At 40.1% G+C, this 14052-nt stretch overlaps 1 protein-coding gene across 2 annotated transcripts in view; it reads right to left on the bottom strand.

The window, feature by feature from the left end:
- Nucleotides 1-2574: 2574 nt before the first annotated feature.
- LOC107563858 (gastrula zinc finger protein XlCGF57.1-like) overlaps nucleotides 2575-14052 on the bottom strand; it is a 14217-nt gene continuing 2739 nt past the window's right edge. Inside the window, exons 2-3 of one of the 2 annotated variants that reach the window (XM_016248827.1) lie at nucleotides 13279-13511; nucleotides 2575-4156 (exon numbers count right to left, since the gene is read on the bottom strand). In XM_016248827.1, the coding sequence (XP_016104313.1) occupies nucleotides 2928-4156; nucleotides 13279-13441 (1392 nt within the window). In that variant the 5' untranslated portion in view covers nucleotides 13442-13511 and the 3' untranslated portion in view covers nucleotides 2575-2927. The remainder of the gene's footprint in view (nucleotides 4157-13278; nucleotides 13512-14052) is intronic. The other variant, XM_016248828.1, reaches the window with a different exon arrangement.

Here is a 14052-nt window from a genome sequence, read left to right as displayed (position 1 = left end):
GATTCTCAAAAATCTGTTATTTTCTGCAAGCTTTTTTCAAGATAAATTTAGATGTCTTTCCAAAAAAAGGACACTTAGAAACTCCAAAAGGACACCAAAAAACCAAATGATATAAGGAGTCCATATAAGCACATATGAAAGAGAATATAAAATCAGAATTTTATAGTATGTGTACAGTGCAACAGCAAAGAGCTTTTTTACATTTTAGAGAAGCTAAGTTGCGATACCGAACAGACCACATGGAGATGCCAAAAACCTAGAGCTCATACACGCATTATTATAACAGACTCACGCGTGCTTACTGTATGACTCCTGTACGCCACCACAATCATCTTTACCTTGATTGCAGTCTTCATCCATCAAAACTTTACTAGTGAGTTATCCAGTAGAGAAACCGTAGTTTGCCATACATCTGGCCATACAGCGGTGGGATGTGTTGACAATCCGTTCAGTCTGTACTCCACACAGCGTGTGTGACGTGTGAGGGCTCGCGCTCTTCAGAGACAATCACAGAATATGACAGAGCTCGTGTTTTAAAGCCAAACACACTGGAATTAATAATTCACTGAAAACGTAACGCGAGTCTCTGTTCTCTCTGCAACCTCTGATGTAATTAGCCTGGTTTCCTTTATATTAGCGCTGTTTTGGACGGATTGTTTGAATGCATTCGCTGACTGGATCAGTGGACTGAAAACTTTCCTGGAGTTTAGCGGCTTAAAATGATCTGATCGCAAGCAGAGAAGTAAAATTGGGTTAAAGGGTTAGAATAGAAATTGTGCTTCAGTCATTTTGCGTGAAATTATTTTAACGCGTTAAGGATTGTAAAATTAATCACATGCGTTAACGTTGACAGCACTAATATATATATATATATTATAGAGTTGTTTGGGGTGGGTATAAATTAAACGCGATCTACGATGACATCATAATAGTGTTGCATTGTGGTCTATGGAGTGGTCTGAAGTGTGCATATGAAGCAGACTCGCTCCCTCTGTCAAAATTTCGGCAGATAATGAACAAACACATTCAAAAACAGCATTACCAGCAGTTATCCATTACCAGCATCACAACACTCCTTACACTGAGAATGAGTTGCTCTGGTGTGGTGGTAGTTTGCTGGACCTTACTGATGAAAAATTACCCATGTTGCTTACCATTTAAGATTCCATTATAAAATCAAACGTACCTACAGCAACAGAGATGGCATGGTTTGGGCTAAAGACAAACATGACAGACAAACTGACGGAAGAAAGAGCTCAGGTGAAAACACAAAACACACTAGTTATCTGTATCCATTACCCTTCAAATTGCGCAAATTGAAATTGCGAATTGAAAAAATTTCGCAAAAACGGCCATATATCGCAAAAAAAAAATTTACGCTTGCATGAGGTGGTTTTTCAGGCAATGCGAAAATGGTCTGAAGTGTGCATATGAAGCAGACTCGCTCCCTCTGTCAAAATTTCGGCAGATAATGAACAAACACATTCAAAAACAGCATTACCAGCAGTTATCCATTACCAGCATCACAACACTCCTTACACTGAGAATGAGTTGCTCTGGTGTGGTGGTAGTTTGCTGGACCTTACTGATGAAAAATTACCCATGTTGCTTACCATTTAAGATTCCATTATAAAATCAAACGTACCTACAGCAACAGAGATGGCATGGTTTGGGCTAAAGACAAACATGACAGACAAACTGACGGAAGAAAGAGCTCAGGTGAAAACACAAAACACACTAGTTATCTGTAAGTAGGCGCGTTTCCATTACCCTTCAAATTGCGCAAATTGAAATTGCGAATTGAAAATACGCCTAATGGAAACGCGCCAATTTCGCAAAAACGGCCATATATCGCAAAAAAAGTTTACACGCTTGCATGAGGTGGTTTTTCAGGCAATGCGAAAAAGGATTAATTCGCAAAACTGCAATGGAAACGGCTTTTTCGCATTTACAGGTCACATGGCGTATGTAAAAAGTCATATGATAATTCTTTAATGTACTATAACCTCCAAGAAACACTTCATAAGTGGCCGCGCTCCAGTATAAGGGGCTTTCCCTACCATTAATGCTTAGACAATTTACACTGCACACGTCTGCAGTGCAGTGTAGCTCTGATACGGCCACTGAAGCTGATTACGGCCACAATGCTTGTGTTAATGTTTTTATACAAAACGCCGTCATTTCGCAATACTTTTTTATCGACATTCAGAAAATAACGCCAAAATTTTGCGCAAATCTGTAATGGAAACGCACCTTAGCCAAAATCCCACCAAAATCCGTTGCCATGACTTATCGCGAGAGGCGAAAGGTTACGTTTTAGCCGCATAACATTGGTTAATGGAAACGCCGTCATTTCTCAATACTTTTTTATCGACATTCAGAAAATAACGCCAAAATTTTGCGCAAATCTGTAATGGAAACGCACCTAGTGTCCGGCTTCCATTACATTTCCTCCCATTATATTCCCATGTTCACACTTAATGGGACCCCACTTATTATATCCCCTTTTCTATTTATTGATTAACTATCACTATCACCGGCACTGCTTACTAAGTCTTCTTCATTAAATCTTTTCCCTCTTTGGTAGTTTTCCCAAGACTTACTCACGTTTATATGTAAATTGAGTAAACCTATTTTATTAATTTGATCACAAGATGTGAAAGACCCCTCCCCTTAACAAAATGGGGACAGAAGTGATACAGGAACAGCCTATTTGTGATCCTATCAACCAAAACACATTTTAAACCCAGGTGTAAACAAACCCAAATCTGCTGCTCAGCTATCGTGAATTATATCAGTGATGCTTCTGTGAACCTCAAGATAGTCTTGTTTCTGCAAGTCTTTCCACAGTGATGGCACCGCAAAGTCTTCTCTCTGGTTTTATTACATGACTCATCTCACACTGATAACATAAAAAAACTGTTCTCTCATATGTGAAACCTCATGTGGTGTTTAAATGCTGCTTTATTCTTAAAACTCTTTCCGCAGTGACCACATATAAACGGCTTCTCTCCAGTGTGACGGTTTATGTGCCTGTCAAGGTTTCCTTTTTGGTTGAAACTTCTTCCACACTGTTGGCAGGTGAAAGGCTTCTCTCCAGTGTGAATCCTTTTGTGGTCTTCCAAGTGTTGTTTATGATTAAACCTCTTTCCGCACTGAGGGCATGTGTAGGGTTGCTCTCCGGTGTGAATTCTCATGTGGTGTTCAAAGTGTTGTTTTTGACAGAAACTCTTTCCACACTCGGAGCATGTGTAGGGTCTCTCTCTATGAGTTCTCATGTGGACTTCAAGGTTTCCATGTTGATCAAAACTCTCTCCACACTGATCACATGTGTAAAGCTGCTCTACATTGTGAATTCTCATGTGTCTGGTAAAGCCTTCTTTTTGAGTGAAACTTGTTCCACACTGTTGGCAGGTGAAAAGGCTTTCTCCAGTGTGAACGGTCATGTGGGAGTTAAGGTTTTCTTTCCGGTTGAAATTTCTTCCACACTGTTGGCAGGTGTAAGGCTTCTCTCCAGTGTGAACACTCATGTGCCTGTCAAGGTTTCCTTTTTGGCTGAAACTTCTTTCACACTGTTGGCAGGTGAAAGGCTTCTCTCCAGTGTGAGTTCTTATGTGGTCTTCTAAGCGCCGTTTATGATTAAACCTCTTTCCGCACTGAGGGCATGTGTAGGGTTGCTCTCCAGAATGAATTCTCATATGGCCTTCAAAGTGTCGTTTTTGAAAGAAACTCTTTCCACACGGAGGACATGTGTGGAGTTTCTTTCTATGAGTTCTTATATGGGCTTTAAGGTTTTCATGTTGATCAAAACTCTCTCCACACCGAGAACAGGTGTAAGGCTTCTTTCCAGTGTGAACGGCCATGTGGGAGTTAAGGTTTCCTTTCCGGTTGAAACTTCTTCCACACTGTTGGCAGGTGTAAGGCTTCTCTCCAGTGTGAACTCTAATGTGTCTGTTAAGGCTTCCTTTTTGAGTGAAACTTATTCCACACTGTTGGCAGGTGAAATAACATCTTCTTCCTGTCTTTTGAGCCCTTTTTCTTGAGGAAGTCTTTTCAGTCTGTGAACAACTAAAAGATTTTTCTCCATTTATGAAATCATGATCTTTCTCTTCCATTTCATTCAGTACTTCACTCTCCTCTTTCAGTCCCATCAGGTCTAAGGTAAAAAAGACAAAAATGTTAACCCCAGTATAATAACACAGAACACATCAAAACATTCAAATATGTAAAGTGTCAAACCTAACATACAACTGCATCTTATATCCACTAAGCAACTGCAAAAGGTGTTGAATGTAATCTGAGAAACCCTTCCCAATATTGCTAACTCTTCATTTATTTAGGACGTCTCAAAAACTAGCAAGCTGACATTGAAACCCTCTTTAAAAAAAAGCAAAAAAACTAAACAAAAAAAAAACAGTTTGACCCAGATTAATTAATTAGGGGCCAAGAACCGAAGGTGCATAGGCACCTTATGTAATCATTGTTGTTCTTCTTCTTCTGGGCGCGTATTACAGAAAGTTTCTTATCTTAGGTCTTAACTTAAAATATGATATGTTAAATTAGGATTTTTCACAAATTCGTATTACAGAAGCACATCTTAACTTGATTTGGGATTCTTATCCTATCTTACAAAATCGTATCTTATCTCTAGTTAGGAAATCTTAAATTGCATTATCAAGCTTGACAATCCACTCTCAGGTCTTGTTACCAAGCAACCAAAATGGATTCTGGAACTAGAACTGGCTCGGGGATAAATTCAAGTACTGAAGCAGGCTCTGGGACTGGAGCGGGCTCGGAAATTGATTCTTGAACTAGAACAGGCTTGGGAATGAATTCGAGTACTGGAGCAGGCTCTGGGACTGGAGCGGGCTCTGAATCAGATTCAAGGACTGGAGAGGGATCTGGGGTAAACTTAAGAGACTAGAGTGGGCGCCACCACCTTGGGAGGTTCTGCAGTGGAAGCTGCAACCTCTGGGGAAACCTGTGTGGCCCAAACACAGAGAATGGCCGTAGCCATAACTGGCAGGACAGAGAGTACATCATCTATCTCCAAGACTGACGGTGCTATGCCTGGGGAACTGGAGTGAGTAGCAGCTGGCAGGCTTGAGAACACGGAGTCTGCGTGGCTTGGGATGACAGCTATGATGTGATGAGACTCTGGACGATCATCTGTGACGTGACGAAACTCTGAATGATCATCTGTGACGTGACAAAACTCTGGACGATCAGCTGTGACGTGACGAGACTCTAGACGATCAGCTGAGACGTGATGAGACTCAGTGAGATCAGCTGTGACTTGACATGACTCAGGCTCTGGAAGATCAGCTGAAACGTGAGCAGGCTCTGGCTTGGCAGGCTTGACTTGAGCAGACTCTGGCTTGGCAGGCTTGACATGAGCAGGCTCTGGAATGGCGGCCATGATGGGACGAGACTCAGGAGCGGTGGCCATTTTGTGAACAGCCTCCAGGCTGGCAGCCATTTTGTGGGGAGACTTTGGGTTGGCAGTCATCTTGTTAACGGTCTCTGGGCTGGTGGCCATTTTATGAAAAGTCTCTGTACTGGTAGCCATTTTATGAAAAGTCTTTGGGGTTTTAAAGTCCTCTGCCTCTCCCACAGTGAAAGGAGAACCACATAACAAGAGAGCATAGTGCATAATGTCCCTTAAACTACAGTTAAATTTCCCTTCAGGTAACCATGATTTTGTTGGTTCTTTAAGTCCATAACTGAAAAGGTCCTTTAACATGATCTCACCAAAAGGCACTTGATCGGACAACTCACAAAATTGATGAACGTAATCCTCAATAGACAAATCTCTTTGCCGAAGGTGCAGTAGCTGGTCCACGGTGTCCATGATTGGCCTGGAATGCTCTAAAAGCCGCTGGATCCGGGTATGGCTGGTGATTCTGTAACGAAGGAGGCGTAGTGACAACGGAGTTGAGGATCCAAATGCAGTCTTTATTCATAAACGTGGTCAGACAGGCAGGGTCCAGTACCAGCAAACAATAATATCCCAGGCAAAGACAAAGAGTAATCTGTAAACAGGCAATGGTCAGGGCAGGCAGCAAAACAATCATAAAAACCAGATAAACAGTCCAAGATCCAAAATACACAAAAGGCAAGGCAAGGCAAAACAAGGAAACACGGGCAGGATCACAGAAACTAGGAATCATTACAGGCTTAACAATCAACATCTTTTAAAGTCCTTCTAATGTGAGACAGCTGTGAACTGATGATGAGATCTAATGAGAGACAGGTGGTGCAATAGATGATGAGGATAATGGGGCAAAGGATTATGGGGAATGTAGTCCAGGGTGAATGGCAAAAGTCAGGGATGGAGTGCCCACTGGCGGAGCTCATGGGCACTACAATTGGTGACCGTGACACCTATAGTGCATCCATGTGTTTTGTAAGAAAAATATCCATATTTCAATAATCACTTTTCTCTCACTTCCAGTATCTGTCATACAAAGGCACTTGATCGGACAACTCACAAAATTGATGAACGTAATCCTCAATAGACAAATCTCTTTGCCGAAGGTGCAGTAGCTGGTCCACGGTGTCCATGATTGGCCTGGAATGCTCTAAAAGCCGCTGGATCCGGGTATGGCTGGTGATTCTGTAACGAAGGAGGCGTAGTGACAACGGAGTTGAGGATCCAAATGCAGTCTTTATTCATAAACGTGGTCAGACAGGCAGGGTCCAGTACCAGCAAACAATAATATCCCAGGCAAAGACAAAGAGTAATCTGTAAACAGGCAATGGTCAGGGCAGGCAGCAAAACAATCATAAAAACCAGATAAACAGTCCAAGATCCAAAATACACAAAAGGCAAGGCAAGGCAAAACAAGGAAACACGGGCAGGATCACAGAAACTAGGAATCATTACAGGCTTAACAATCAACATCTTTTAAAGTCCTTCTAATGTGAGACAGCTGTGAACTGATGATGAGATCTAATGAGAGACAGGTGGTGCAATAGATGATGAGGATAATGGGGCAAAGGATTATGGGGAATGTAGTCCAGGGTGAATGGCAAAAGTCAGGGATGGAGTGCCCACTGGCGGAGCTCATGGGCACTACAATTGGTGACCGTGACACCTATAGTGCATCCATGTGTTTTGTAAGAAAAATATCCATATTTCAATAATCACTTTTCTCTCACTTCCAGTATCTGTCATATGCGGAAGCCGTTCCACAGCGCGTGCGCCTCTGAGCTCTGAGATATGCTAGTCTCACGAGTTTGTTTATAGGACGAAAGGAAGCAAAGTTTCCTTACTTTAGCAAAGGAAAACCAGTCTCCTCTTGATTTACATAGAAATCCTCCAACATTTTTCTATGCAAATCTTCAGTTTGTACTTCTAATTCGTGACCGGCGTTTGGTTTTGTTATCTCTCCGTGTTCATCACTAATCACGCACCGCTGACGTCTTACGTCATCCCCCAGCACGGCTTCCACGTATGACAGTTGGTGGAAGTGATAGAAAAGTGTTTATTACGTTTGAAATATGGATATTTTTCTTACAAAAACACATGCATTCACTACAGGAGGCCTTTATTCATCCCCCCGGTGCTGTGTGTGGCCCTTTTTATTATGGATGTGCGCGCTTTATTTGACGACTTGTGGACTGTTCAACTGCAACACCCGTTGCTAACACTGCTATGATAGAGCTTGGAATAGCCAGGACAACTTTTTAATATAAATCTGACTGGATACGTCTGAAACAAGAAAGTCATATACACCTAGGAAGCTTCGAGGGTGAGTAAAACCAAAGCCAATTTAAATTTTGGGGTGAACTAACCCTTTAAGCAGAATTTATGCAACTGAGATTTAAAACATTTTGATGTGCATGCATTGTTCTCTACCCTGACAACATTTAAGTTATATTTTATGGGCTTTTTATGTCTTTAATGTGATAGGACAGTGGACAGTTGACAGGAAAGCATTGGGTGGAGAGAGGGGAGCGGCAAAGGACCTCAAGGTGGGAATCAAACTCAGGTCGCCATGAATGCAGTTGCACTAAGTCGACGCACTATCCACAAGGCTATCGGCACCGACACCCTAACAACATTTGACCAGAAGTTTAAAGGCTAACATTTTTACATCTGCCTGTTTTGATTTTGTAGAATTACAAATGTTTTATATTTTTGTTACATTAATGCATTCATTGGCAGTTTCTGTTTTTTTTTTTCAGTTGCACATAACTCTTAAGGATTTTAAGTGACACATTCTGTGTTTAATTGCCTTACACAATAGATGTGTCATCCGTTTTAACACACAAACTATGTTAAATTTGTCCCTGAACACATTCGCTATTTTTGCAGTGAATGATACAAAAATAGCCAACACCATTTATGTTTAAATGGGTCATTTTATGCGTTTTACACTTTCAACTTTCTTTAGGGCATAATGTTGCTGTTTGAGTATGAAAAAGATCGCAGTTACAAAGCAGAAAGTCACTCCAAAAGGAGTTATTCTCTTGGCGCTTTTCCACTGCATGGTACGGTTCGGTACAGTTCACTTATGGGGGGTTTTCTACTGGGTACAGGATAGGCATGGGCCGATTACCGGTTTCAAGGTATACCGCGATTTGAAAATTTCAGTTTCAAAACCGCTAATATTTTCCATTATACCGTTCCTGCAGTATGCATTGTTTTTCATGTCTCTTCAAAGACTGAAAGTGTAGGAGTCCATCAAGTTGAGTGCAGTGTAGAGAGTAACACAACCCTCCTCCTCCTGTTGGAGCGAGCGAGCGGTCAGTCACGTGTGTGTAGGATGGCCGAACTTAAGGAGCTTCCCCAGGAACTTACGCAACCGGCCGTTTTGTGTCTTATTGCAAGCAACTTGTCTCTGTTCTGGACTTGCACACATTACCGCGGGAAGTAGCTAAAGAAAAAATGGGGGTGCTGTGTTAAAAATAAATACATTTAAATTTTGTAACAAAAAATAAAAAAAAATTTAATTAATTTGAATATTCATTAAAATCATAGGGGAAAAAAGCTTAATGACAATAAGCAACAATTGTCACGTGACATCACCACGTCCGCATCTGTCATTGAAAATTTAAAAATACACCAGTCAACATGGCGAAAAAAAAACGCCTTTCTGATTTTTTCACAAAAAGCCCAAACAAAATAAAAAGAGACCTGGATCCCATAGCCTATGCCTAGTGGGCAGACAACCAGATTCATAAAAAAACGCAGGTTCATTTATAAACGAAACACCGCTGTGTTTGCGTGGATATGCGCAGCGGCTCAGCTGCGACTTTGTTTGGAATATTTCCTTTGACGATATAGAGCAAAATCACACAGCAGTGTTCAACGCTGCTATTTCAGCCTTTCTACTTCAAAATGGCATATTAAACTCATTATGTTACTTTTAGATTCTTTGCAATTATTTGTGTAATTTACAAGAAATGTCTGATATAAAATTGTTTATAAGCTCTCTCAGTGTATGCTGTCGGCAGGAGCCTGCAGTTGTGCACTTTGTGTTTTAGAGATTTTGTGCTTTGGCTATAGGCATACGCATTAATTTTATTTTGTTTTAGTAGTATTAATTCTAACAATAATTAATTCTAATTTTAACAATTTTTCCTGATTATCCAGTCAGTATGGTAGGCTACTCTATGCCGTTATTGTGGTCACACTGTAAAACATGAGTTAGGTTAAATCAATTTGACTGTGTATAAGTTGTTTAAAACTTTTATAATATACTGATTTAAAAAAAAAATCATATGATCATATGATCTTTTTGTAACGTCTGTACCCAAATTAAGAATTAACGAGCATGTCTACAGCTATTACAAAGAAACAGAAAGAGCGAGGGAGCCCATTTGCCTCAGCAGCAACTATGCCACATTCTTGCATCTTGATCTTTAACGTTATCTTTTCGTGGATCAAAATTAATGCTTAAGGTTGATTCAATATGTCAAAATCAAAATAAAGAGAAGCGTCACTGAACCGAATGCAACAGGATCGAACGCAACTGTTTTGAACGAGCGCACCTTTTTTTTAACAACCAAAAACTGTCCGTTTCGTTGTCTGTTGAGGAAGTACAGACGTACCTCTTGTAGCAAATCAGCTCAAAAGGGAAATGTATATAAATAATTCAAATTAATTATGATTAATTACAATTATTTATATCAGCTGCCAGTAGTAACTGTAGCAGAATTAAATTGCCCTCAACTAATCTGTTCGTCCAGTGAACATTCAGTGTAAATTCATATCAACTCTAGGAAAGGATATTTTCGTGGCCACAGAAAACACCTTCATACAGTATTAATGCATTAGAGCATGTAGCAAGGATCAAAATCGTAAAGGGACTTAATTTGCATGTGAACAAGAGTTTTATTAACTAAACACTAACACAAACCAGTCTAACAAACAAACAAACAAACATACACTCACACGGACATACAAAACGGGAGCTAAAGTGGATGAATGAAACCATTAGAGAAACTAGAGAATGCAGTTATGGAAAATGAGTCAGAACCACCCGAGTTAAAAACCATCAGTGCCGTTTTACAACGGGGTCTCGGTTTCATTTAGTTAAATGTTCGATACTTGCATTGCCTTGGTCGTTGACGAGTGTCCGGATGCTGTCTCGGATGAAAGTCTTGATGGTTTCAAGGGTTTGGACTTGCGATTACGTTCTTCCGGGTTTGAAGAGTGATGAAATCCAAAGATGTTCTGACTCGATGGTGATTGGGAGTTTCTTCCCAGTGGAAAGTGAAAAAGAGCTAAGAGAGACATCAGCTGAGATCCTAGGATCTTTGGTGAATGGAAAGTCAAGGCCGAGGCCTGGCAGGAACTTAGGGTGTCCTTAGAAGACTAGTTCAGCATCCTCATCTTCTCAGAATCTAACAGAACCGCAGACTGAAGGAGGGTCACTGATGTGAGGCCTTTAAGGCCTGACAAGATTCACGCCTCTCAGGATGGCCTTGTCCAATGAGAAAGGCTGAAATTCCAAGCGGGAGGTTGGAAATACTGGGGAGTTTTATGACCCTTTGTCTGAGAGCATGATGATTTGCATATGGAACTCGATTGGATGTTGATGCAAAATTACTAAAGATTCTTAGAACACTAATATGTTGCATAAATATCAATATATAATATACACTCTCGTTTAGATCATCAGAAAACAAATTCATAGATACTAAACATGGTATAGGTAAGAGTACATGTACGAGTGGTTCTATCATAAGCCTGCATAAAACAGTATACAATACAAAAGACAATATACAAGAACAGTAACAACATACACAATGACCTGAAGTATACGTGTTCATTCAAAGTAAGGTTTTCCCATGAATTAATTAGAGAAGAGTCCATTTTTATTGGCATTATGGGTCTGTTTTAGCGAGACTTGAGTAAGAGTTGCTCTGCCCACATTCCTTTGAGCAATAAAACTAGTGTTATCAGATGGTTTGTCTTTGGTTGCCATGGAACCAGAGGCCTGTTCTGCCATTTTGAGGTGTTAGTTGCATTTCGGGGAAAGGGTCCATAGACCCTCATAGTTGGCCCTTTGGTTAGGTGAGGGGGCGTTAGATATTATTTGTGAAATATAACAAATAGTTGTGTGTCTGATTGGTCCAAATGCTACACTCCCGTTGATAGCAGGGGATCAGTTCCAGCAAGAGCTCGACGGAGCGACGCGGAATGAAAACTTTTTCAGGAGTCGCGGCAGTAGAGGCAGCGCAACTAATGTGAATAATCCCGCCCACTCTAAAGCGGTACTTAACTGCAGTGGAAACGCAAACCGAGCCGAGCCATACCACGCAGTGGGAAAGCGCCATCTGTATCAGTAAGCAGTTTCTCTATATCATTTTCTGAACTCAGTCAAATGCCTCGATTGTAATCCTGAGGTTTTGTTCCCTCCTTTGACTAGCCAAGGTCTCCTGCAAAATCTTCAGAATTCCCACTGTTCTTCTAGTGCGGAGCGAGTGTTTTCTGGCGCCGGATTAGTCCCAGCACACAGAATGAGCCTGAATGCTTTGTGCAAGCTAATGTTTCTAAAAGTAAATTCTAAAATCCTGGTAAGACTAAGAGATGTTTTAATAGTCCGCATTTACTTGCAGTTTTGGTCTATTTTAACCATAGAAAATGTTTCTTTTATTAACGCCAGGACATAATCCAGGTGTGCATTTAATTTTGTGTGCTTTTCATGCGCCTGATAATTAAGTGGTATTTTGTTAAGCTCCATTTGCATTTTTCATCTTGATTGTGTTTTCGTGGGCTTGTTTTGAATGTTCTGTTGTGTTTAGGCCCGTCACTAATGATTATTTTGGTAATCAAGTAATCAGTAGATTATTCTAATGATTAATTGAGTAATCCGATAATTATAGGGCTCTATTCCCACGAGGCAAAAAACGCAGATGGAATCACGGGAATCCAGTCATAAAAGCGGAATTTACTGTATGACGCAGAATGTCACGGAATTTGCTATATTTTGGATGGAGAAATCAAAAGTAGGTAGGAACACTTAAAACCACAAAAATACTACAGCCCTAGCCATTTTCTTTATTTTACAAAAGCACAACGTTTTGTTGATATTGTGAGAACACAAATAAAAGTAGATTCTTCAGTTTCGAATGATGTTTTCCTCTTATCTGCATGAGCACAAATTATGACATTTGTCTCCCGTTATCAGGGAAAATGCCTGTAATAGCGCCGACACCTTCATGTCATGCAGTAAACATCTTAATAGCTTGCACAATCTGCACAAGCACTCAGAAATGCACCCTAATAGCGCACATTTCGCTTTATTAATGTTAGAGAGAGTGGCCGTGTAAAACTGCCACTACTTACTTCCAAACGATAAGCCATATGTGAGATTAATGAATGATAGGAGACTGTCTTGATTTCCTGCCTAATACACTGTAATTACCTCAAGGACCAGCTGTTAATGATCTCTCCGTCACGGACATGGACCATTGTTTTCCTGTGACTTACCAACTAATAAAATGTTAGTCGACTAAGCCTGTTCTCGTCGACTAACATTCAGTACACTATTAGGGAGCTGCCCTATGTCAGCATGATATCAGAGCAAGTTAGACAACTTTTATTTATCTATTTCATATGCAAAAATGTTACTCAGTCCTAGCAGTGAACATGGACATTTAAATATGAAATGAGACACAACCCTTTAAATGCTGTTTTTGAATCAGAGCACTGAAATAGGAGTAGAAAATGGCCTTTAAGAGAACTTTAAGAAAACAAATGAAATGAAGTAATAAATTAAGCTGAAATCCTTTTAAAAAAGAGCTTTGAGAATGAAAACCAACCTGTTTGTTCTTCATCTTTGGCTGTGAACGTTTCTTCAATCCTTATGTTTTCACTCTCCTCTTTAATAAACTCCATCTTTGTTTGTTCCTCAGTATCTTCAGGTTTTTCTCTGAATGTTTCTTCAATCTTCATGTCTTTACTCTCCTCTTTAATAAACTCCATCTTTATAATCGTGTCACGTGGATCTCATTTGCTTCAGCAGGAGTTTTTCTGTGAGTTTGGACACTTTGTTCTGTTTAAGACGAGAATAATTAACACAAAGAAAAGAACAAATTAATAAATAAACAAATCTCTGGGTGCGTCTCAATCAGCTCTCTAGTTCAGTAGTCAGTGCACTAGTAAGGGAGTCAGAGTGAAAGTTAATGGACTTAAATGATCTGATTAGACAAACATTTAAAACACTGTTCAGTTGCTTTGATACAATCTGTATTGTTAAAAGCGCTATATAAATAAAGGTGACTTGACTTGACTATACAGTTTTGATTAACATTAAGTATTTAGTGTTTCCCCTAGGTTTACGGCTTTTTGTTACGACTCCTTTTTAATGGTTAAATTAAATTTTATTAGTCAAAAAGCATGTCTAATTACATTTAGTCATTTAGCAGATGCTTTTATCCAAAGCGACTTACAAATGAGGACAATAAAAGCAGTCAAAATCAACAAAAGAGCTACAATATATAAGTGCAAATGGCAAGTCTCGGTTAGCCTAAAGCAGTACACGTAGCAAGTAGAGCTGTAGTCAAGTCCAGCTTTGTCGAGTCCAAGACCAGGAC

Source organism: Sinocyclocheilus grahami, unplaced genomic scaffold, assembly GCF_001515645.1.
Source record: "Sinocyclocheilus grahami isolate Dianchi unplaced genomic scaffold, SAMN03320097.WGS_v1.1 scaffold893.1, whole genome shotgun sequence".
Taxonomy (NCBI): domain Eukaryota; kingdom Metazoa; phylum Chordata; class Actinopteri; order Cypriniformes; family Cyprinidae; genus Sinocyclocheilus; species Sinocyclocheilus grahami.
The sequence above is the reverse complement of the archived record's forward strand: the minus strand, read 5'-3'. Positions and strand labels throughout refer to the sequence as shown.